Genomic DNA, 25,591 nt, shown 5'->3' with positions numbered 1-25,591 from the left:
GGGGAAAACGGGGGACCCGGCTACCTGGGTATAAAGTCTATAGGAAGGATAATTGTCATAAGCCACTCTTAGCCTCCTGACCGACCCCATCTCTCAGCCTCGTCCCTCCCATCCGTAAAATGGGGATAATAATACTCATTTTTGTTCAGTCGATTACTCGTGTCCGACTCGTCATTACTACTTAATTAATCCTGGATTTCTCGCTTCCTCCTGCACACAGCTGTTTTGCTTTTTATCACCCCCAAACGCCGCCGGAGGGTTCAAAGGTAACCAGGAAATTCACTCCGCGGGCAAAACAACTCTGCCTCTCGAGGGGGAGCCCTTAGTTAATGGAGGAACCTTGTCCCCGCCCATCCCAATTAGATCATGCACGAGGCCAATGAAAAGCCGTAGGAAATGGGGGGGGAGGAACCTATCTGCGCGTCGCGCGCCATTTCCCGCCAAATGTTTGGGCTTAAGGGGAGCCTAAGCGGGAAGTGGGCTGCTGCTGAGGCGCTTGCCAGTCCCTCTCGCCCCCTGGGAGAGGTGGAAGGTGTCTGTTTTTCTCCCATGCGAGTGAAGAAGCTGCGCTGACTGAGAGCAGTGTCCCTGATGGCTCAGCAGTTTCAGGTGCTGAGGTGCTGCTTCTGCAACGTCTTCCAAGTCCAGCAGGTGAGGCCGCGGGGGAGCGGGACCTGCCGGCTGGAGCGCGCGGGCTATTTGAACCCGAGCTCTGCCCTCCTCGGGCTCACAGAACCGCTGCGTTGTAGAATTGGAAGGGACCCCCCAAGGGTCATCTAGTCCCGTGCAGGACGCTAAAAGTTAATTCGAAAGGTGGTCAAAAGACATACGTAAGTTGAGGTCTTGCAAGCTGGCTTTGCCTTCAGGGCAAACTTGGGCATTTCCATCACTACAGTCAGTGCTTTTTTTTTTCTTTAAAAAAAAACACGTCTAGGGGTACTCTCACTTTGACTCAAGAAAATCACCATTTTATAGTTCAAATCGGGGAAAATAAATACAATAAATGGACAAAAGTACAAAGATGCACAATATGTTTAGGGGTATGCATACCCCTGCATCCCCCCCCCCCCAAAGCACTGACTACAGTTACACAAAGGTTGTTGCTACAGGTCTAAAAGTCTGAAATGGACCAAAATGTATACCAAGGGGGAGGGGGGGTGTTACCCTTTCTTAGAGACCAGTGGTCTTTATTGATGAATTAAGTAAATATAGTACTAAAAACTAGCATCTATTGGGGTACTATCAAATCATTGTGCATCACTCGCTGGCTGCAGCAAGTGTTCCCAAACTGGTCAACAGGCCACCTGTGGTCCATGAGCTTCATTTAGGTGGTCTGTGGTGTCTCTGGATTTGTGTTTGAAGATGAGAAATGGCACATCCATTTTATATCCTTGCATTGATTTTTAATTGTATTTATTTTGCTTCTGTATATTGTATTTTATTGTATTATAATTTGAATTCTATGGTGATACAGTAACACATGAAATAGGAAATAAAAGAAGCAATAAAAATACAAATAAAAATCATACAGCATTTAGCACAGCACATTACCAATTGCTGCAACAGGCAGAAACATTAATTGGCCTGCCAATTTTCTAGAATTTTCAATTGGTCCACGTGGAAGAAAGCTTGGCAACCACTGGGCTAGAAACTCCTTTTTTTATTATTTGCCGTTCCATGTACTTTGACTTGAACCAGCTGCAGCTATTTATTCTGCCACTGTGCCATTCTGCAGTGCTCCTGCTCCCTGGTCAAAGCCTGAGTGGGGCAACTTTTCTTCTGTCAAAGGCCACATTACCTTGGACAGAATCTGCCAGGGGCCACATGTTAGCAGTGGATTAGGCAAAAAGAGACAGTATTATTCTGGATGTGTTTTCCAGAATAAAGATAGTCTTGCTTCAGTTTTAACTGTGGCCAAAATTAAGGAGGAAACAAGCAGGAAGGAACAAATGCTGATTGGATGGAAGAATGGAGCAGCTTTGGGAGGGACTCGGGGCTGCATAAAATGTAATGAGTGCAAGGCAGTCAGATGTGGCTTATAGCAGACTGTAGCCTGCATTGCACATGCCCCAATCTGTAGAATGGTCACTGTTGCATTTCGTCTTTAAAGAGTTGTGATTCCTTCGGCCATTAAATCTATGGATTATGATTGAATTATGGCCAGGTGTTCTGTGATTCCATGATTTTGCCACACAAATGTGGTATTTAGTACTTACTGGATGGAAAAGTAAGCATTCTTCTCGGTGAGAATACAGTAAATTAGGCAAGCTAAGCAAGTCAATAACAATTAACTTTGTTGACATAATTCAGGCAGGGTGAAGAGTTCAAATGATGGTGCACAATTCTGATATATGTTTTTTTTTATTAGGTAATACAAAAGAATACTAAGGGGGGGAAGGAACAGAAAACCTACAATAAACAATTCTGATATACGTATAAGTGCACAGTACACACAACACTCTGATCATAGACCTGTTCTTGAGCCCCTTAAAATACATACTTGGCTTTTATTGAAAATCGATGAATAGTTACAGAAATATGCACAGTGGCAAATGTTTCACCCGTGTAATATGAATTGTGTGGGTTATTGAAGAATTATATCTGCAATTCTGTCTTAGATCAAAAAGAGCCAAAAATGGAATTGCAAAGTATGTGATGAAAAGCAGTCAGTTCTAAAGGTGAGTACCCACAGTTCCTTTATTTAAGTCCTGCTGTTAATGAACCGGCTTTTTAGTAGGTGGATTCTTATTCCTCAGATTCTCAAACTGCAATCCTACACATACTTAACTGGGAACAAGTCTCATTGGATTCAGTGGGGCTTACTGCTGCGTGGACATGAATAGGATTTTGTTGTATTAGTAATCTATGTTACCCACATTAATCTCTTTTTTAAAAAATCTCCTTATCTTGCAATAGGAATCTGTTCACATAATCTGGTGTTAAAAATAGGTTAAGCAGTGGAGTGTTTCTATTTTTTCTGGTACCTCCTCAACTAGAAGAGATTTTAATACGTTATCATGTTAATGATAAAAAAATGTGATCCAAATATAGTACTATAGGAGAGCTACTATAAAACATGTATTAGAATAAGGGAGTCATAATAATTATTCTGATTATATAAACTATGTGGAAGTTAAAGTATACAAAGAAGAGTATACTGCATTCTTTGCTAAAGTGTGGAGTGATAAGATGTACAGTGCAAGTCTGTTAAAGCAAAAGGTTGTATATATGTCAGATTTACAAGCAGGAAGTACCCATTATTAAGTAATGTCCCTGGAACTAGGGCCTCTCAGATATAGCTATGATGCTATTTCCTTGCCTATATAACATTAAAGAACTATGAAAATAAGTGTTAACAAAACTTTTGTTACTTTAGATTTTTGGTCAGGGTTCTGGATCTGATTGCAGGCGCCATGTACAAAAACTCAATTTGCTACAAGGACAGGTAGAGCAGGGACCTACAGAAATGCTTAGGTATGGTATTAACTGATTATTTGCTGTTTTGTGTTTGTATACATTTGCATTATAATTTTCATTCTAAATTGCATATAATGGGCAGTATCGAACAAAGTCATACTCGGAGTAGACCCATTGGAATTAGTGGACTTAAGGTTACTTAAGTCCATTGATTTCAGTGGGTATCTTCTGAGTACATCTATCACCCAATGGATTTTAATTAGAAATGTTCAGCAATTCTACAATTGTCAACTGCAGTGCAAAGATTTAATGTGATTAAAATAATGCTTCTGCTCCCACTTAGTTAATTCCAATCTGGACTAGCAAACTTCCAAATTCAGAAAGGTGACATGATGTCCATTAAACTTGGCTTCTGTGGAAATAGGTTCAATAACTGCTTAAAATGCTATGATTACTATGATCAAGGAGTGGAACTGTCGACAACACTTCAGTTTAAATCTGAAACAATCCTTTAGACTAGCTACCTAAACTTATTTGTTGGAGTAATTGAGGTTTTGTTGAGACCATAGGTACTGATTTGGCTAGCGGGATTTATGCACACCATCTTAACATTTTTCATTGCATGTTGTATCAAATTTCCTTTGTTCCATTATTAACAATTATTAATTGCCACAGTTGCATTTTCTAAAGGTGTGGATGTGGGTGAGAGTCAAGTCAATTTTTATTGTATATAGCCAAAGGTCTTTACAACGAATGACAGAAAATAAAAGGAAAACTTTCCTCTAAAATTGTAAAACGTAGCCTGCAGCAATTTACAACATAAAATAAATTTACAACATTAAATTTTAAAATTGGAGTGCATTCACATAGCTGGAACTGTGCAAATTTGGTTACCGCTTGTGTAATATATGCAGTCATACCTCGGGTTAAAGACGCTTCGGGTTAAATCTTCCTGCAGCGACCCAGAAGTAACGGAACGGGTTACTTTCAGGTTTCGCTGCTCGCACATGTGCAGACGCTCCAAATGACATCATGCGCAGAAGCGGTGAATCGGGGCACGCGCAGGCACGGGTTGTGTTCTGTTCAGGTTGCAAATGGGGCTCCAGAACGGATCCCGTTCGCAACCAGAGGTACCACTGTAGATGTTTATCCGCTAGGAGTTCAACTGTCATTTCTGTGCAGATTGACCAGGAAGCCAATTAAGAATTGGAGATATAAATTTTCCTCAGGGCGTTGTATACAAGGGGGAAATCAGCAGATAGTGTGTGATATCTTCTACCTCTATACTTAACCTGGCAGGGGAGACACCTTGATCTTGTGGGTGAGAGAGAGACCTGATGCTTTGCAGTTTGTGCTCACATTTCAGTACATATGAACTCTAAAACACGCACATTTATATAGTGATATAACATTAAGTGCATTGATTATTTTCAGATCTAAAGAAGAACCAATAAAGAGAGATGGTGAGAACACAATAGTTAAACTGGAAGAGAATTCGGGCAGGCAGGTAAACCCCTTTGTATTAAATAAAGTGTATCTTCAAAGCCAAAATTGAAGGACAACCAGTCACAAGCCCTTAAAATGCAAATCAAGGAAAGGAGATGAGTTTAGCTGACCCCCCCCCCGATACTCTCAAGATTTATTTTTGTGTAAATGTTTATAACAGTAATTTATCCATTTGTTTAGTTAAGTAAGGACCCATTTCTCCATGTGACATTGGGCAACCTTTGTTTTTACTGCATATTAGCAGGATTGTGTAAAGGTCATGGTTCATCAGAACACAGAAAAATGTGTGGAATACAGTTCTTCTAGATTGGGTACAGAATTAAGCTCTCTGAGCATACATGCTTTCATTTTAAATAGTTATGAGGATGGGCTTGAATAAACACAGGCAGATCCTATTGAAATCTTAGAAGCCTGGGGTACTAATTAGAAACCATCTAGGGTCCTGCATATCTCTTGTCCTTCCCCATGACAAGCAAAACCAGAACAAATGCATCTGAGTTTGCATAATTCACCAAATTCAGCTTTTCTTGGTACTTGAGATGGCTGGACAGTAGTAGCAGCAGTGGTATTAATAAAAATAATCATTATCCGGTTTCTTGCTGTGATTAAAACAGATCACGAAAGCAACAGAGCTTTTAGTCTGAGATGGATAGTGAGTTAGGACTCTCGATAAGACATTCTGTAATTTTTGTAGGAGGAAAAGGTAAAGTTGGTCAGCCGCTGGACTAAATATCTTGATGGAAGATGTGAAGAGCAAGTGAAAGAAGATGAGGAGGAGATAATGGTGCATACAGAAAAACAGAGCTACTCTTCCAAGAACACACTAAGGTGGATATGTAGTAGATTCTTTTTTTTTTGCATAGTAAGTAATGGTGCCTTGTTTGAACATGCCAGAATACTATAACTGAATCACAAGGTTCATCTAAGAGGTACTTGCTTTTTCTCTCCGTGATGCTGTGTGAATTCATTGGACCACTTTTAATTTTGTTGCACCTGCTAGGAAGTGTCAGAAGACCAGCTTACACGATTCCCAAGGGTCTAGAAAAAGGAGAGCTTCTGGATTTGCAAAGGATGTCCTACATTTTGAGGTATCACTCTTTTTCCAAGATAGCAAATACTTAATGTTTTATAGTATTACAGGACCCTCTTTTAAATGTCATAAAAGTTTCACTCGTGTTGTATTCCCTGCATTGTTGCTGAAATGGGTAGAACTCAAATCTGCCTAGCTACCATGGCTCTTCTCAAAGCAGCCTACCAAATGAGTAGAGCTTACTGAGCAATTTCAGTATAATCAAAGCCTCACTGAAAGCACAAGGTGGTGTTTGTACATATCCTAACCAACTCTTTTACCTGACAAATCAACTTTACAGTATTCGTAGCCAGTGAATTGGCTTTTTACTTATTGTGCAGTAGGCCTGTTATTACAGCCATTCTATGAGGCCCTACTCTAATTTTTTTTCCACCATGTAAGTAGTGTACATCTGTACAGGATGCAATGTTAACCTTGCTATGGAAGAGCTGGATTGTCAATGAGTATCAACTTAAAGAATGCATGAAAAGCCTGCAGGATCAGCCTGTGGCCCAAGTCCAGCATCCTGTTCTCACAATTTAATATCATCAACAAACTTGGCCACCTCACTGCTCACTCCTAACTCTAGATCCCTTATGAACCAGTTAAAAAGCACAGGTCCCAATACCAATCCTTGAAAGACTCTGCTGTCTGCATCTGTCCATTCAGAGAACTGTCTGTTGATTCCTATTCTCTACTTCCTGCTACTCAGCCAATTATTGATCCACAATACAGCCTCTCATCACTTTACCATCAAGCTTACTCAGGAGTCTTTGGTGAGGTACTTTGTCAAAAGTGTTTTAAAAGCCCAAGTACATTATATCAACCAGATCACTTCTATATGCTTGGTGAAACTCTCAAATAACTCTTTATAGGTTTGTAAAACTGGACTTGCCCTTGCAGAAACCAATGCTGGTTCTGCTTCAGCAAGGCTTCTTAGCAAGCTGTGCAGTTGCTTTCTGAATCTGAGGAGAATGTTCTGTCTTAATAACAGAACCACCACCTGTGGTGCATGTTACTTTCCTGCAGATAGGTCGACTACTTACTTACCCACCTTAGAACAGACCAACCCATGCAGTCTAGCCGAGTGTGCAACAGAGCAAAAGAGCTACACGTGCATCAGATAAAGAGTAATTTTACTTATTTGCAATCTGGCATTTCCGATTATTTCAGTCTCCTGCTTTTTATCATAGAACAGAAAAGATTCAGCCATAGTAGCTAAAAATACCTGTGGAGATTATACATCTGGAAATGTGATTCCTGCTGTCAAAGAGCATCTGGTGTGCCAGAAGAATAAAGATTCAGAGTCAAGAGCTGCTGGACTTTCAAAGTGGGAGAAATTCCTTTTATCTGGTAAGAGTTGTAATAGCGGCAATGAAACTGCCATGATGCAAGAGAGGCAGGGAACGCTAGTCCAAACGTTTGCTGCAGGGACAAGTGCTGAAAGGCCAGCAACCTTCAGCCCCTGTAATTGGCATCATGCATCCATTCCACTAGCTGGAGTGCAAAAGTTCTCCAACACTGAACATGTTCCCATAGCTGACATACCTGTGGGAAGAGGGAAACACTTTCCTCCTTTGACTAATGTTCATCTTCAAGAAAAACTGCATAATAGACTGCCTGAACAGCAATCTGCCTCTTTTTTAAATACTCTTATTAGTGTCTCAGATTCAAAGAATCTGCATAGAAACCTCTTTTCTACAGGAGATGACTTTGATGATGATATTTAAATGCTCTTTTTTCTTCCCAACACTTTTTTATCATTATTAGTCATTATTAGAGATGACTTAGAAGAATAAACTGTAGCCTGACCTAAGTCACAGAGCTATGTTGTATAATAAAGGAGATTGTACTCAAATACTTTGTCAATATCTTTGGCATGTAGGGCTTCTATGATGTTGTTCATCATTTGTGGTGAAAAATGTGGTGTCGGGACAAGACTTTAAAACTAGCAAAGCAGTATTCATTGTATACTATGTATAGGCAGAAATTTCTAAAAAGGTGTTTTTCTGCATTCAAGTACGAAATTGGGGCTAGCTTTGTTTTCTCTTGCATACAAGGAGGGAATTTTCTTGTATCTGGTTCTGTAGGAGTAGGAGTAGGAATGCTGGCTCAGGTGGTGCTGAAACTTGTATGTGCACTGTAGTTCAGGCATAGGCAAACTCTGGCCCTCCAGATGTTTGGGACTACAATTCCCATCATCCCTGACCACTGGTCCTGTTAGCTAGGGATGATGAGAATTGTAGTCCCAAACATCTGGAGGGCCGGAGTTTGCCTATGCCTGCTGTAGTTAATAAATCAGTGTCACTGTTGATTATCTTGTCTCATAGAACGTGACAGAATTCTCATGTCATGGGCTAAACCACAACAATGGTAGGCCTATGTATTAAAAACTTTTTCTGCTTCATCACACCCTAATACAGAAAGTGCCACAAATGTAATGTGAAATGCAAAACCACCTTTCAGCCAAGTTTCCAAAACCATTTCTTTCCATAAAAGCAAGGCTTGCAGTTGATTCACCACCTGAGGGTAAAAAAAACCAGAAACCAGACCAGCTATCAGAACTTGTGCCTGATAGCATCCATTGTTTTGAGTACTGGCACCTACCAAGTATCTTCTGCAATATGAAGTAGAAGTAGTAGTAGTAGTAGTAGTAGTAGAAGAAGAAGAAGAGTTTGGATTTGATATCCCGCCTTTCACTCCCCTTCAGGAGTCTCAAAGCGGCTAACGTTCTCCTTTCCCTTCCTCCCCCACAACAAACACTCTGTGAGGTGAGTGGGGCTGAGACTTCAAAGAAGTATGACTGGCCCAAGGTCACCCAGCAGCTGCATGTGGAGGAGCGGAGACGCGAACCCGGTTCCCCAGATTATGGGACTACCGCTCTTAACCACTACACCACACTGGCTCTCAGTGTGTATTACCACAAATTAGACACACTACTGAATTAAGCGGGGAAAGTTAATGTGAATCTTTATTGATTGTATTTCCATATTCTAAGTTCATACTATCAGAGCCTTGCAGGGGCCAAAAGATATAAAAAGGTAGGCTACTCAGTTGCAGCAGCCTTAACAATTTGCTTTAAGAAATATGAGTTACACAGGTGCTATTTGGAAGTTTTTGCTTGCTTGGCATACTGGATGGTATCCAGAGCTGCCCCAATGTCGTAGTTCTTGGAATGCAGCAGGTGAGTGAGCCAGCCTCCTTCATCAGAAAACCCCATAGACAACATCTGGGACAAGGATTCAATGAGACGGGGGTCTGCTTCTGTAAATAAGTAGAAATAGGATTAGTTGACCCAGCTATCCTACAACCTTGCCTACATCCCATCCCCAATTTGCAAATCCACAGCTGGATGTTTTAAGATGGTGTGGGCAACTGACTATGCCTAGGTTGTGTTCTCTAAAAACTGGACCCTTACAAGCTTTATCAGGAAAAGTTACCAATAGGAAGACCAGCTGAGGCTGACCTTGATTAGGTAACAATCTTTCTAGTTATCCCGGCAACCTGTGATGGTTATAAAGCTCTGAACAGCTCAAGACCTGCAGACAGGGCTGCGTTCTTGTCTTTCTGGTATCAGGCAAAAACATTTGCTTGGGAATTTAAGCAGCTCATATAAACTAGGTTTTGGGGCTATTGTTTTGTTGTATTTTAGTTGTATGTTGTCATGGAAGCTTATACCGAAATGCAGCTAACGAACTTTCTACTCACTTGAGTTCAAGTGACCAATTTGTCTTGTAAACAATACTACTGAAGAGATGTGACTCAAATACAATCCTATGCATGTCTACTCCAGACATAAGCTCACTGAGTTCAGTGGCACTTACTCTTGGGTAAGGGGATGCAGGTTTCAGCAAGTAACATGTAATATTAGTCTGTACCCAAGGCGAACAGGATTTGATTTCCTAACATGCCAGAGCTGTATATAGCCTTCCAATGTCTTTTTTTTACCTGGTGGAAGGTGAGGATAGAGTGCGGCCTCTCGCAGTCCTGTTGGTCCTGTGTTAGTGGGAGCTTCAGCTGGATTCAGAGAGCTTGGGTTGTCACTCTCTGGCATTTGTAAGGACTGCAGTTCACCAGTTGAAGGGTCTACTTCTTTTGGAGACAAATGGGTCCAGTCCTCATCTGCCCCTGAACTGCTGCTGGATTCAGCTGGTTCCTGGGATTGCACAAAGACAATGTGGAGAGCCTGCTTTAGAATAACGCAAAGTACTCCTTAAAAGACCTGCGCCTAATGAAGTTACTTACCAATAGCACATACACATTGCTCACTGGCTATAACTAACTTATAATTCCCCAACACTAAAGTTCTCTGCCTCCCTCACCTTAAGGAATATTGCAGGTATACTTTCTCTAGGATTTTCCATGCCTGCTAAACAGACATTTGATGCCCAAGAAAACACATCAAATGCAACATTGCTAACCACAACCTTCCATGAAAATTTTAGCCACGTCAGTGTGTATTACAGATCTAGCTTCACATCTAAAACTACCCCCTTCTATACATGCTGATGTTACTAATCTGTGGCTTTAAACATACACCAGAAAAAATGGATTTCCACATGTACAATAGTACTTCCTCCTGCCTCTCCAGCACCTCCACACTCAACACTGGGAGACCCTCCAGAACAAGTGTAAGTGAGGAGCTGCAGTGGGAAGTCCTCTTGTGCAAGTGGAAGTCCACATGTGATAATGGATTTCACCCTGTCTTACCAAACATCTCTTGCTCAATTATATACTCTTGATTATTTTCAGGATATCTAGCATGGGTCCCCCCCACCCACCCAGCCCTGAAGCTAGAAGTATACAATATGTTGCCTTTTCAGAGCCTAATGTCCACCAGGAAAACCGAACAAAGAATGCCCTGCCAAGTAACCATGCATACTCAGAATTCAGTTGGGCTGACTCCCACCTAAGCGGAGTTAGGATTGCAGCTTTAGTTTCTTTGGAAATAATACATTTTTTCTGTTGTATGTTATTGTACAGAGGCTAGAAGATTACCACTACTCATGACCATCTCTAAATAAATTTAGTACTCTCTTGCATAGGAAAACGAAAGATCAATTTAAGTTCCTAATATAAAAAGCATCAGTGCTGATCTTAGTGACAGTAAACAGTGTACATCTTTACCCTACTGACTGCACATTTCGGAAGTGACAGTTTAATCTTCATACTCGTACCTCTGACAAGAGGTTCTCCTCTTCCATCTGTGTAGCAGGAGAATGTACTGCCATTTCCTGCAGCTGGTCTGTAAGAGTATCTGCATCTGCAGCTGGTTTGCTGTTGGTACTTGCTTCTGGTCCGGTCTGATCACTGGAACCTCTCTTCTCAGAACTAGGTTCTGTACTAGGTGACACTTTGCTCCTCTGTCCCTCATGTTCCACATCAATATCAACATCAATACCTAGAAAAACAATTTAAAAGTTGGAAGCCGGATGGTAATCTGCAATCACTTTATGTTTCTGTCTACATCTACATCTCTAGGGATTTGAATACAGTCTTCTCAGATGGATTCCCCCTCCCCCTTAGAATGGCAACGGTTTGCTATTCTGAAGGTCAGACAAAAGTAGCTCTCCAATAACCTTGTCCAGGAATTGTGGACAGAAGTTTCATGTTCCCACTGAGCAATCACTGGGGAGAATGTGAAGACTGATAGCTGGTTGATATGAGAGAAGATGGACAATGTGCCAGCTATTCTGTAACATTCACCTACTGCTGACTGACCTGCAGTGCCAACTTTCTCCTCGGACTACATTGCTCTACAACAGCTTAAAGTATTTATAGTCTGCCTTTGCACAGTGCAGTCATACATCTGAAGGACAGTCACCTTCAACAAACTCCAGCATCCGAGCACAGGCCCAGGAGATGCCCACTTTTGCCTTTTTGTTTCTCCAATGTAATGGCAATTAGTATTTGAGAAGATAAACACAAATGAAACACTATTGCTAGGACCACTCCCCCCGCCCCCCAAAGCTAAACCATAGTATTAGAAGACTTTGACATAAAACTATTTGGGAGGAAAGGGTAAGGCAAACTAAACAGAAGGCCCACATGTCCTGTATAGGTGACAGATACCGTAAAGGCACGGTACTGTAACACATATCCTTTTGATAGTGGCAGAAAGTAACTAGTAAGAGACCCAATTGATCAAACCACAAAAGGCTACTTAAACCATTTGATATTTCTGAAAGCTCACATGCAGAGTATGAAGGCAAATAATAGATGAAAGCAGGCAATAATAGCCAGATGAAAGCAACTGCTTACCAAGTGGACCCAGAAATGCAGCAACACTTTCTCCAACATTCTTCAAAAAGGTGACATTGGGATCTTGAGATTGACTGCTAGAAGCTGTTTTTAATAAGGGGGAAAGTTACTAATAGATCTTGTAAGAGAAAAGTTGATCAGTAAAGTTAAAAGGATTCACAAACTCAGTTCCTTTTAGCTCCTAATTATGATTTGATTTCTAACTCAATGTAGCATTCTAAAAGGAGATCCTGAACACATCTATTCAAAAGTAAGTTCCTGAAAGCAATGAATTTGGGACAGTGTGCACCTTTTTATTTTGCATTTACAACCACCATTATGGTTATCAGAAAGTTAAACGCATACCTTGCTCAGGAGCAGCACTCTGAGAAGTGGTGCTACCTTGTCCCTGGCCAGGGTTTTGACACTTGCGGGCAGGACAAGGATGACCATAGCCTTGCATCCACGCAAAAGGTGAAACACCATGTTTCATCTTACGAAGCCAGCGACCTCTGGGAAGCCACTAAAGGTTAAAAGAACACGCTGTTAGGGGTAACTGTCGCTTTAGAAAATAGTTGCAGTTCATCTTAGGCAAGATGATCTTTACAGCCCCCTACAGGCAACTGCTTTTTCCTCATGTTACTTACCTCAAATGGATGGAGCAATGGACTCTGAAACATGATCATGTTATGTTCCTTATGGATACCTTTTCCCTCACAAGTACTGCACAGGTCATAGTCAGGACAAACAGTGCATTTGAATCTTGCACCCGCAACTGGGCCATCACAACCATCACAGATCACGTTGGGATGCACCATGTTCGGTGGGCGCTCCTGGCTGCAGGATTGGCGGTGCAGGTGGTCACGCTTCAGCTCCTTTTTCTCTGAAGGACACAAACACAGGGTGTTGCTGAAATATGCCCAAGATAAATGAACCAATACCCATCGAGCTGCAGAACTAGACAGTTGTAAAAGGACAGAAATGGAAGCGTGTATACTTTATTCACTCCTGCACCTCCAACTTTGTTTTGCCCAGAAGTGAACTAAACAATTTCTCATAAAAGCCTTTAGTGCCTGCCACTAACTCTCTCCCATGTGTTTGTGGTGTGGATAACCATGAACCAAATACTGTCCAATCAGTATTTGTATACAAGGATGACAATAGATGTAAAAGTCACATTCTGCAAAAAGTGTCTGAAGCATCGTTTTCAGAAATGTTGACAACCCAGCTCATCGAGGACTTGTTTGTTATGAGTGATCGTAACTTTGTTTTCCTATCAAGTTGCACCACAGACTACTGTAGCCAACTCTGATTTTTTTAAATCTTCAAATATGTTATTCACGGCACAGTTTGTACCAGCAGACAAGATATCCATGAGTTCCAATTACCAGAGATACATATGACTTAGGTTTTTTTCTGTTTCCAAAGGAGAGTAGCCACTGAGTCTTTTTCTCAGCATGGCTCTTATTGTAACCCAAGATTATTGTTATTGATATACTTTGCTCACCAGCAGTCTCTGCTATCCAAGTCTGCAAAATGCCTTCTCTATTATATCCTAAAACTTTTTTTAAAAAACCAGACTCAGTTTTCCATCAGGGCCACCAATAACTTTTCCTGTTCTAACCTTCTCAATTTTTGGGGTTTCAACATCTGCTCTGCAGGTAGGAATGGGCAGGGAACAATGATAAGCAGAGGGTTATACCCATTCTGTATATTTAAGAATGTTCTAAATATGGGTGCTCATAGGTTATGAATATAAATGCTCATTCTTATTTCAGGCCTTAAAACCACCAATTCCAATATTGGGGAAAGTTAGAGAAGGCAAATTCTAGATCTCTTAGCCTATCACCATTCCTCTCTTAGGATGCTGTTCTGGTGGATACTCACCCTTTCCCATGTGTCTGGCAATGTCTCATTTCTTGCAGAAATCTAGCATGAAACTGCCAACTTCTGTCCAACTGAGCTTTCTTTTAGTGTGTGGCTTGTGCCCCATTGGTACGCAACAGCTTTGTTAGGAGGAATTTCAAGCCTCTTGGAGCACAACAAAGAAGTCTGGTCATGTAAACTTTGGATCAGCTATACGCTTCTTGTTACAATTCTTCAACAAATCTCCTTTACTAGAGTTTCTATGGGAAAGGCATAATCTCCTATTGGCCTAGTTTATGGGCTCTACCACCTCAGACTGCTGCTGCATTCCAACTATACATTGGTATTAGTTGAAAAACAAAATTACACATGTCAAAAACAGCTTGGAACAATGGTCATTGAAAGAATAAGGGTAGAATGAGAAATGGGGGAAGTCTACTTCAAGGGATTTAAATGCAGTGGCCAACAAACCCACCCTTGTACTGGCTCTGGGTGAATTTCTAGTTTTCAAGACTGGTTTTGCCAATGCAGTATAAATTCCCATTAAATCACTGGGGTTCATAGAGTCTCACCTTACTCTCAAGTGATATTTCCTATAGCAGCCATTCTCATGAAACACTAGCTTGTTAAAAGCTGTGTCTTAATTTCTGTAGTGCAAAAGCTGTGAAATGCAGGGATGTTTTCCCCTCTTGAATGAATTATAACTACTAGAATACATTACAAGATAGCTGCCAAAAGCAGTTAAGAGAGAATACTAAACTGGCTAAGATTACCTTTAACATAAATGCGAAAAATCCCATCTTTCACACAGGGCAGGGCCAGCTTCAGTTCTTCATCACTGGAAAAAGCAATCATATCTCCATCTTCATCTGAAATAAGAACACAGTTAACTCACTTTGACAGCAGATACTCAGCCTTATCCTGAAATTTCTGAATAGGGCAGCAGAAAACACTGTTGGACTCGATATGTACTCTACCTTCCTCTTGTTGGGCTGTATGCAAGTCTGTTGTTAAGAAAGTTGCCTAGCGCCATCTGCATGGGTGGCGAATTATCCTTTGGTTACACATTTATTTCACATAGCAAAGTAGTGCTTTCAGAAGACAGATTTACAGCTTTTATTCAGTTACTTGAATTAAAATCTAAAGGCAAATAAGCTTCAGATTGCAGGCTATGTAATGCAAGCTAGCTCTGATGAAAGAAATGTAACCTTCCACTGAAAAAGCTATGCAGTTCTCAGCTACCAACTGAATTACTGTTCCAGCAGCTGATCTCTAGTAAAGATGCATCTATGCTTTAGGCAGTGATTTATACAAAGCTATTAAAAAGAGCAGCCTTCCCAGACCTGGTGGCCTCCAGCTGTTTTTGGACTACAATTCCCATTGTGCCAGATCAGGACAGGTTTTATTGGAGGTTTTATTGTTAATGAAAGCAGCAACAGACAATAACCTCCTAGCACCTGATTCTTGAGATGAGAAAAGCCTTCATTTATGTTTCCTTTAATGGAAATCGGCATTCCTTTCAAGAGAACCTTAAAAGCAGCATGCACTGTCAGTAGTACAAAAAAATAAGGCATTGCTAATCAGTTCTGACCTTCAGGCAGGACTGAAAACAGTGCACAACATGCATTCAGGTACAAAAGCAATTTGCTACCTTTCCTCATAATTGGGAAGCCCAGGCATTACCAAGTTGCCTTCTGGAAGTAATACTTAATGGAATGACAGAGCATCTGCGTTGCATGCAGAAATGCGGCTGTAAAGGCTAGGAGACCTCTCTGAAATCCTGGCGAGCCTCTGCCAGTAAGTTTAAGAAATAGTGAGCCAGATGGACCAACAGTCTGATAGTTTTCTGCGCTCTTGTGTATTCAGACATCAGCCTCTGAAAACTACAATACACAGTGCAGTTCTCTCTCACACTTTATATACCAATAGTCATGAGTGGTTTAAAAAACACTTCTTTTGAAAAGTGTGCAAGACTTGCAGGGCTAACAGAGCTCCCTAGAAGAAATTCTGGTTGCTACAGGAATATGCCAGTATGACGTAACTGCCCAAGTGTACAAACATGCTTAAACAAATATTTACAGCTGGGTTGCAGTTGGGTCACTGTGCAGCATTACACAATGGCACTTATTTTAAATGAATTTATGAGAAGTATCAGTGAGCTCCATATCCTATCTTGTCATATCTTACTACTAAGGGGATCCCACCACCCTCAGGAAACGCATAGACAGTTCCCAAACAGAAATTTGGACACCAGTAGCTAGTACCATATTAACGCCTGCAGTGGCAGTCCCCTCTTCACAGTGGAGACTCTGCTGCTTATGTCATTCCTCTGTGTGCCATACTTTTTGCCCAGATTGTTGAAGAGCAACTTCACGCCATGGGTCCCTTAGCTTCACGCCATGGGTCCCTTGATACATATCAGAGCAAAATTCCACACCACCGCACTATGTGTATGAGTATCAATAATGCAACCACACAGAACCTTCCTATCTGATCAATGCCTACCCTCCCAGGCACTGATTAGTTGGGAAGAACTGGGCCACCCACACATTTTTGGTTATTTGTATGTATGAGAAGACAAGAACTATGATAATTGCATGGTGGGACTAGAAACGAGCAACTGAAACCAGATTTAGAGTAGCCACACGCTATAGAGTCTTCCCTCTCCCCACCCAACCTCAACAGGTGAATTGAGGTTGTTACCTGCACTGAGGTTTAGTGAGACATAGCCAATAGCAGTTTTAGTGCTCAGGCCTCAACACTGGAGGAGTAAACTGAGTGGAAAAGACTGCCTCTGAACTAGTACAGAGTGCCTTTTCTTAAACATTATCAGAGACAGCTTCCATTAGCAAGTAAGGCTTCTAGACTAGGGTGTGTTGCTTCCTAACAGATCTGAATTCCAAATCTTATTTCGTTGAGAGATTAAGAGCTGGTTTGAGCAAGTATAGCAGAAGGGCGTGACAACTATGATAGGTTAATGAGCAAAGAATATATATTATGCACACAGGCACTGGACAAAACCTCCAACTGCTTCTCCATTGCACAACGGAGTCTGGGAAACCTTGACCTGTTGATTTCAGCCCGACAGGCAGCAATAACGGCTACACAGAGCCCTGCCTCCCAGATCTAGCATGAAAAGCATTAGGACTATCAATTCACTAAAGCAGAGGCGCCTTTTAAAGGTAAACACCTTTTTTCCTGGCCTTGTTGCGGTACCTTGAACCCACATCGAAGCTTTTCCCAGACCCGGAGATCAAGTGACTGAAAAAAGTTTCCCAGGCCGGATTTCATGGAATCATAGAATTGGAAGAGAATTATAGAGCTGGGTCATCTAGCCCAACCCCTGCGATGCAGGATTCTCAAATCCACGACAGGTGGCCATCCAACCTCTTCTTATAAACCTCCATTGAGGGAGACTCCGCCACCTTTCGTGGGAGTCCGTTCTGCGATCGAGCAGCTTACTGTCAGAAACGGACATAACTGTCTGAAGACGTACTGTCTTCCCGACGCTTTAGTCGGAATCTCCTTTCTGCGTGCAAGGCTATTATTTTGCTGTCGCACAAATAAATAAAATACCGGAGTTGGAAGTAAAACACCACGGTGGCCTGTTGTTAATGGTCCCCCGCCCCCACTCACCCTTATAGTACATCTGAAAGGCGCCCGTGGCGGCTGCGGAATTGCGAAGCAGCCCCTGGAAAAGATCGGCGATCTTGTCCCGTATCGGCAGGTAGCGGGCAGGTGAGTCGAGGGCGAAGCGGCGGATCTCGCGAGTCACCTCCTCTTTGCCCAGCAGGTAGGCCTTCACCGTCATCGGAGCCATGGCGGCAGCAGCTGGATCTAGTGGCGCAGCAAGAATTGGTTTACGCAGGAAGGCGGGAGGGAGGTCGGACCGGATCACGACGACACCGCTCCGCGTGGCAGCCTCCTTTAACTCTGTCCTCGAGCCTGCTTTGCCTGCTGCTTGGCCGCTCGTCCCCGGGCTTCTTATAGGCGCTTTTGCAAAGAGGGCGGGCTTGAGCTGGGAAAGTCCCCACCCAGGGAGACGAGCAGGGGAGGAGCGGCAACAACAACAACAATAGCGGGGGCGTGCGCGACCCTTGCGCTAAAAAGCTGCTTCTAGAATGAAAGGAGGCGGGGTTGCAGCTCAGGAAGGAGAACACCAAGGACAGGGGAAGTGCCATTGTCAGTCGTATGATTTTTAAAGCGGGGAGGGGGAAGGCAAGTCAATTATCCTTTGTGCCCCTGGAGGTGGCGTCTCGTTTGCCTCCTCGTGAGGAGGAGGGGAGGAGGAGGTTTGATCTCCCCAACGCGGTTTAGTTCCCTTTGCAAACCCCGCGTGTAAGCATTACTCAGCGCTTTCTTGCTCCGCGGCCTACAGAAAGAGAGGTGGGCGGAGGAAAGCAGGCAACAAGGCGAGGTTGTTTTTTGAAGCGGGAGGTGGCAAAGGCGAGCAAAACGCGAGACGTGGAACCTCCTCCTGCTGCCTCGCCCGCTCCGGTTCCTGCGCCCGGTGTGGTTTCGGATTGCTGACTCACTGTGTGCTGGATCTAATACATACGAGGCTGGGCAAGAGGAGGTAGGCCTCGGACAGCTTCCCGTCTCTCGTGCCCAGCCGGGGCTTAAAACGTTTGGCTGAAGTGCGGTAGGAGGTTGCTCAAGGTCGCTAACAAAAAGCCCCCTCAAGAATTGGTTTCTTTACGAAGTGAAAATGACGATGAACCTTATTAATTAAGGGTTATTGATTAATTAAGTGTCACTGCAACACAAGGAAAGAACTGATCCCTCTTTAGTGTCGCAGTTATGGCTCAGTATGAATGCTTTAAAGCAAAAACACTATTCTTCAGACACCATCCCGCTGTCCGGATATGCTCCTTACATTTTTGTGCCATGTTAATTTAGGTATGTCTCGCATAACCTCAACCATAGTGCCAATTTAAGCAGCAAGAAGGTCCCTGCTGAAGGGAGCCAAGGCATCAACCGAACTACCTGCTTCCAGAAGCGGCCATTCAGTACAGTGGTGCCTCGCAAGACGAAATTAATTCGTTCCGCGAGTTTTTTTGTCTAGCGAATTTTTCGTCTTGCGAAGCACAAAATCCCATAGGAATGCATTGAAATTCAATTAATGTGTTTCTATGGTCAAAAAAAGTCCAAACAAAGCCAAATTTGGTACAACAAGAGTTTATTAAGTGCTCTTTAAAGTCACACATACTGTAAAGAGCATTTCAAAAATTGAAGGAACAATAAAATAAGTTTCTAAACATGACAGAAAAACATTTAAAAATCAACAAAGTGTACAGTACATTTTCTAAGACTCTGGGGGACAACTCGAAGAAGGTTCCTCTTCCACTCTTTGCTTCTTGCTGAAGAACCTGTCCATGGTCTGCTGCTTCATCCGCCTTTTCAGCACCTCCCTGAAAGGCGACATGACCCTCGTATCAAAAGTGTTCACAAGGTCATGTGCCACATGCTTGTCAGGGTGGTGCCGCTGTGCAAAAGCCTGCACATCCTTCCACTTCAGGCAAATGTCCCTCAGTTCTTTGGAGGACAGCCGTTCCTCAGTTGCTTCCTCCTCTTCCAGCGAGGCCTGCTCCTGCGCAGCCTCTGCCTGCAGTTCGACCAGATCCTGGGTGGTCAGCTCGTGGTCGTGCTCCTCCACCAGCTCGCTGATGTCCTCTGTGACCTCCAGGCCCATGGTCCTCCCCAAGGCAACAATGTCCTGCACCACTGTTGACTCTGGTGCATCAGAGTCACTTGGTGCCACACAGGCTGCGCCAAGCGCAATTCAAATTTCTCTGGCTGATCCCGTTCCAGGCCGTGGTGATCATCTTCAAGCAGGTGACGATGTCGAAGTGGTCCTTCCAGAATTCCCGCAGGGTGATGGTGGTGCAATCAGTCACCTCGAAGCATCGCCTGAAAAGCTCCTTGGTGTAGAGTTTTTTGAAATTGGCGATGACCTGCTGATCCATCGGCTGGAGCAGTGGCGTGGTGTTAGGCGGCAGGAACATGATGCTCATGAAGCTGAACTCCTCCAAGAAGTCCAACTCAAGGCCTTTAGGATGAGCAGGAGCATTGTCCATCAGAAGCAAAGCCTTCAGCAGCAGGTCGTTGTCCAGCAGGTACTGTTTGACAGCAGGGCCAAAAGCAAGATTGACCCAGTCCACAAACAGCACACGTGTGACCCAAGCCTTACTGTTGGATCGCCACATGACACTCAGCTGCTCCTTGTCGACCTTGTGTTTCTTGAAGGCCCGTGGGTTCTCCGAGTGGTACACCAGCAGGGGCTTGATCTTCAGGTCGCCGCTTGCGTTGGCACAGAAGAGCAGGGTCAGACGGTCCTTCATGGGCTTGTGGCCAGGCAACTTGGCCTCCTCCTGTGTGATGAAAGTCCTTTTGGGCATCCTCTTCCAAAACAGCCCGGTCTCGTCGCAGTTGAAGACCTGCTGTGGAACATAGCCCTCCGTCTTCACAGCCTCCAGGAACTCCGCTGCAAAGTCTTCAGCTGCAGAAACATCAGAACTGGCAGCCTCTCCATGCCTGACCACGCTGTGGATTCCAGATCTTGCCTTGAACCGGTCAAACCAACCTCTGCTTGCCTTGAAGACTTCTGGCTCGCCTGAGGTTCCTGGCTGTTCCCGGACGAGGTCTGCGTGCAAGGCCTTGGCCTTCTCACAAATGACAGCCTCAGTCACTGTGTCCCCTGCACGCTGCTTCTCTTCTAACCAGATGAGCAGCAACTTCTCGACCTCCTCCAGAACAGCTGGGCGGTTCTTCACGATCCTGGTGACTCCCTTGGCTGCATCAGTCGCAAGGATCTTCTCCCTCATCTTCAGGATGGTCCCGATGGTCGATGGATTCCTCCCGTACTCCCTGGCGAGGTCTGTCACACGCATTCCACCGTCGTGCTTCCGGATGATCTCCTTCTTCATTTCCAGCGTCACCTTCTCCTTCTTCCTCTCGCCAGCCTCTGCAGCAGCAGTCTTCTTGGGTCCCATGGCAGCACAGCTCCTACCTTCGCAAACTCAGAAAAAAAAAAGAATCAGTGCTTCACATCCAAAAAATTCAAAAGCACCCAGCCACCCACCACACAGAAATTCAAACCCAGAACCAAGTCCTTGAATTCCAAACACCCAACCCAAAATCCAAAAACCCCCAAAAAAGTTTTAAAAGTTTAACTTACCAAATGGCTGCAAAAGAAGTTTTGGAAAAGCTTCAAAAATCGCCAAAGTCTTCTAAAACCTCAACTGTTCCCCCAGCCACCCACCCACCACACAGAAATTGCAAACCCCTCCCCAACTGTTGCAAACCCCTCCCCAGCTGTTCCCCCAGCCAGCCACCACACAGAAATTCAAACCCAGATTTTTTTTTAAAAAAAAACACAACATGGCCCAATGGTCACAGAAAATCATAAAAATTCAAAAAAAACACACATAAGCTCCCAGATTCTTGCAAACCCCTCCTCAACTGTTCCCCCAGCCACCCACCGCACAGAAATTCAAACCCAGAATTTTTTTTAAAAAAACAACAACATGGCCCAATGGTCACAGAAAATCATAAAAATGCAGGAAAAAACCACACAAGCTCCCAGATTCTTGCAAACCCCTCCTCAACTGTTCCCCCAGCCACCCACCACACAGAAATTCAAACCCATAATTTTTTTAAAAAAAAAAAACAACATGGCCCAATGGTCACAGAAAATCATAAAAATTCAAAAAAAACCCACACAAGCTCCCAGATTCTTGCAAACCCCTCCTCAACTGTTCCCCCAGCCAGCCACCACACAGAAATTCAAACCCAGAAATTTTTTTTTTAAAAAAACAACATGGCCCAATGGTCACAGAAAATCATAAAAATTCAAAAAAAAACCCACACAAGCTCCCAGATTCTTGCAAACCCCTCCCCAACACCAAGTCCTTGAATTCCAAACACCCCAACCCAAAATCCCAAACCCCCCAAAAAAGTTTTAAAAGTTTAACTTACCAAATGGCTGCAAAAGAAGTTTTGGAAAAGCTTCAAAAATCGCCAAAGTCTTCAAAAACCTCAAAAAAGGCTACCACACTGCGTGCTATGAGTTGCTCCTCGAAGTCAAGTCACAACTGCACTTCTTCAAGCAATGCACCTTGGGTTTTAACGGTTTTACGAAAAAGGAAACAAACTTGCAAGACGTTTTCGTCTTGCAAAGCAAGCCCATAGGGAAATTCGTCTTGCGAAGCAGCTCAAAAACCGCAAAACCCTTTCGTCTAGCGAGTTTTTCATCTTGCGAGGCATTCGTCTTGCGAGGCACCACTGTATATTTCTAGATGACATGAATGCAACACTTAGGATGCCCCACTAGTAGCCTCCCACTATGGGCATAGCCAGGATTTATTGGGGGGCAGCAGGCATTATATTAGGGGGGGCAGAACCGAGTTATCTGCAACACAATTGGTCATTTTTTTTATTTATTTACTTGCTGGGGGGTACCCTTCAGGTAACCTGGCCCAAAAGCTCATGAGGGCTTTAAAGTTTAAATACCAACACTTTTAATTGGGGTTGGCAACAGGCTGGCAGCGAAGCAAGTGGCAAAGTACTGGCATAATATATTGACCAGTTCCAGTTAAGTATCTTACTGTTGTATTTCGGAACTGCTGACATTTCTGGGCCATTTTCAAATGCCGCTATATAATACTGTATAATACTGCAGCAATTGAAAAAAGGAGCATGGATAACTAGCAAGGCTGTCTTAATCCCAATAGGGTCACATTTAGTATAACACCTGTGTCTCCAGAGACAGTAACCTGGTATTTTAGGGCAGCGGCAGGGATTATTAGAACCTGGGGCCAAATGTTGTTATTCACTCTTCTGTTTTTGGCCATTGTGACTTTCTCCTGGTCACACCTCTCACCTCTGTGAGCGCTTTTTCCTAGCTGGTCTGGACCGTGTCCTTTATCTTTGATAGTGGTTTTTTGCTTGCATGGATGGAGGACAAAGAGTTGTCTGTAGAAACCTTACTACAATGTTGCCTATTATACAAAGAAATGTATAAATTATTCTGCCCACTTTTGTTTCTAGCCACCCCCAGAAGGCTGCCCTGTTAAGAATGTAAACTGTTGGCCTGTAAAAGCTTCCCTGGCCCTGCTTTAAAGGGGCTGCAACTCTCCAAACTATGTTGGGTCAGAACCATTTACTAACAGTATCTCTTGGAGTGGGGCAAGCTGGGATAGGGTGCGCTTCGCGGAACTGGTGCCTGTATCGAGTCCGCTCCACCCGCTGCCTCCTTCCCCTCAGTTGCAGGTACTGTGCCACCTGAAAAGGCACTATGGGACTCACAACCACCCATTGTGCCTCTGGTCTCAACCCTCAGCTATGCTAGTGACCAGACCACATCTCTAGATAACTTGTCCTAGTGGTTTCATACAGATATTAAACAGTAAGTGGGATAAAATGGAACCCTGTGGAATTTTATACAGCCAAGAGATACCGCAGTAATGCCCCAGCACCACTTCTTGGAATCTACCATCCAAGTAGGAGTGGAACCATTGCAACACAGTGTCTTCAGCACACAACCCAGACAGCTTCAGAGGTCCCTGGGAGGTCCAAGAAAACTAATAAGGTTGCATGAACCTGCACTGCTCCTCTCTGGGCCAAGGTTGTGCTTCTAGGAAACCAAACCAGTTGCCTTTCCAAAACCAGGCCTAAAGCCTGACTGAACATGCAACAGTTAAACTGAATGTTGGAGGGGAAACAAAACCCCCCACATACAGCAGTACTGTCAAATTAACAGATTAATGCAGATGTTTTAATGTTGAAGTTGGTGGTAGTATTGAAATATAATTTTATTCACCTGGGAGTGATTTACTCAGTCTTCTGTACTAGCCAACAGCTGATGGTTGGTTTTGATATTGGGGCTTTCAGAACCGTTAAACATATTTGCTGAAATAAAACAACATGATAACAATAGCAACATACGTTAACAGCTAAGAAAAAAATATTTATGCATTCTGGTCCTTCCCTTTAGGTAACTGACCCTTTTTTTCCGCCTCACACTTTTGGAACAATTTCTTAGCTAAAGCTAATGCATTCTTCTGGGTGTGCAGTTCTGGAGCCTGAATCAGATAGCAGTGCAAATATTACTCACATCAGAGGTCACATTTTAGACTTCCCAAGGTTTTTGGCTGCACAATATGTTGTTCAGATAATGGCTGGCATGCTTTTCAATTTGGTTAGATAATGTGCAGTTTACAGAAGATGCCATCTGAATCTTCTAAGTAGCTGATGGTAGATAATTGTGAACAGGACTCCTTTTCAGTGTTAATAACCTTTCTCCTTAAGGGTCCACTGCTCAAATTTCTTTCATTCAAGTGATACCTTGAGTGACATGCAGCCCATTTCTAAGCCAATTGAAATGGCCAAATTTATGCTTACCTAACTATGCATAGACTTTTAATTGTATTGTTTTACTGCTTGGTTGTTTGCCACCCTGGGCTCCTTTAGGAAGGATAGAAATAATAATAAAGAAGAAGAAGAAGAAGTTCCCGTTAATGGAGTTAGTAACATATTAGATATAGGTTTCTCTATATTACACATTTCACTGGCCTCCAGGGTTTCCTGTTTGTGTGCTTTGAAAAGATTGGTCACAATCCACTGTATTGATGGATTTCTGTTTGGTACATTTATGCTCTTGAACACCTCCTGCGTAGAGGAGTGGTACATTCAGGGGATTATGGAGGAAGGAAGACAGAAGCCTGGATCTGCCTTCTCTTTAGGAGTAATACACCACTGGGATGGAGAGAATCAGACAAACCATTGATTTCTTGTGAATTTTTGAAGGTTTGCTATGTTTCATACCGTGTAAGGCCTTAGTTCGAGGTTGCGATGGGGACTTTGGATTTTCAGGATATCGCAACTGCCCCCCTTTGGTTTTAACAGAAAGAAAGAAGCCCTAAATTTCAGAGAGCATTGCGGTAAGGTGAAGGTATTGTCTGTTTAAATGATTAGATGAGCACTCCAGTGCTTCATTTATGCCACAAAAGGTGAAGTGTCAGCAAGGGAGAGACTGAACCAAATGTGAAGGTGGAGAATGTTTACCAGGAAATGTTATAGGAAACTGCTTTTTATTTCTTAGTCACATCACACTTCCATCAAGTGGCAGCAATATTTCTTTATTAGCAACTTGAATATTATTTAGAACAGTAATACTGGAGTCAGTGTTTATTATCCTGCCCCAATTGAGGTCTGGGCATCTTTTCTCAGATGTATTGAATTTTACTATCCACATTTAAATGAGCAACTGCTCACTTAGATAACACTCACAAACATTTTTAATCCTATGTTAGGGGATTTGGGGGTGAAAGTTCCTTCTTTTATCAGTGAATTCATGTTTGGTTTTCTCATTATGTCATGCTTTTTCTAGAGGTTTCTAAAGTGAAGAAAACAATTACATCAGCACTTGCCATTCCACTCCAGCAGCTCTGTTGCGGTCCTTATTATCTAAAAGGAAACTAGCTCAGCTGCTAA

The 25,591-nt window shown here is 43.1% G+C and overlaps 2 protein-coding genes across 4 annotated transcripts; one reads left to right on the top strand and one right to left on the bottom strand.

The window, feature by feature from the left end:
* The first annotated feature begins 243 nt into the window (after positions 1–243).
* On the top strand, positions 244–17,728 carry MRNIP (MRN complex interacting protein). Of its 3 annotated transcripts, none has more exons than XM_080991428.1 (8): positions 263–651; positions 2,619–2,678; positions 3,377–3,474; positions 4,852–4,924; positions 5,618–5,751; positions 5,924–6,011; positions 7,186–7,345; positions 17,106–17,728. In XM_080991428.1, the coding sequence occupies exons 1-8, from the start codon at positions 592–594 to the stop codon at positions 17,162–17,164; spliced, it is 732 nt and encodes a 243-aa protein (XP_080847554.1). In that variant the 5' UTR covers positions 263–591; the 3' UTR covers positions 17,165–17,728. The 3 variants fall into 3 exon arrangements, with proteins under 3 accessions (XP_080847553.1, XP_080847554.1, XP_080847555.1); XM_080991429.1 differs by lacking the exon at positions 17,106–17,728 and adding an exon at positions 8,323–8,384; XM_080991427.1 differs by lacking the exon at positions 17,106–17,728 and having other exon boundaries at positions 244–651; positions 7,186–7,850.
* Positions 8,937–18,075, bottom strand: SQSTM1 (sequestosome 1). Its single transcript, XM_080991430.1, has 8 exons — positions 17,735–18,075; positions 14,872–14,967; positions 12,880–13,115; positions 12,599–12,755; positions 12,254–12,337; positions 11,170–11,393; positions 9,941–10,148; positions 8,937–9,256 (listed from the first exon to the last, which is right to left on the bottom strand). Exons 1-8 carry the CDS (start codon positions 17,916–17,918, stop codon positions 9,096–9,098), a joined length of 1,350 nt encoding a protein of 449 aa, XP_080847556.1. The 5' UTR covers positions 17,919–18,075; the 3' UTR covers positions 8,937–9,095.
* Between the last annotated feature and the right edge of the window lie 7,516 nt (positions 18,076–25,591).

Source organism: Podarcis pityusensis, assembly GCF_964106645.2.
Source record: "Podarcis pityusensis genome assembly, chromosome: 2".
NCBI lineage: Eukaryota > Metazoa > Chordata > Lepidosauria > Squamata > Lacertidae > Podarcis > Podarcis pityusensis.
This window is presented reverse-complemented; position numbering and strand designations above follow the sequence as displayed.

Excerpts from the sequence above, each read along its gene's own strand:
- SQSTM1 (XM_080991430.1), bottom strand. The coding sequence starts at position 17,918 with ATGGCTCCGATGACGGTGAAGGCCTACCTGCTGGGCAAAGAGGAGGTG. Across the intron at positions 14,968-17,734 it reads CTTTCAGATGTACTATAAGG|ATGAAGATGGAGATATGATT; the intron begins GTGAGTGGGGGC and ends TTCTTATTTCAG. Across the intron at positions 12,338-12,598 it reads GAGTGCTGCTCCTGAGCAAG|CTTCTAGCAGTCAATCTCAA; the intron begins GTATGCGTTTAA and ends TATTAAAAACAG.
- MRNIP (XM_080991427.1), top strand. The coding sequence starts at position 592 with ATGGCTCAGCAGTTTCAGGTGCTGAGGTGCTGCTTCTGCAACGTCTTC. Across the intron at positions 2,679-3,376 it reads AAAAGCAGTCAGTTCTAAAG|ATTTTTGGTCAGGGTTCTGG; the intron begins GTGAGTACCCAC and ends TTGTTACTTTAG. Across the intron at positions 6,012-7,185 it reads AGGATGTCCTACATTTTGAG|AACAGAAAAGATTCAGCCAT; the intron begins GTATCACTCTTT and ends TTTTTATCATAG.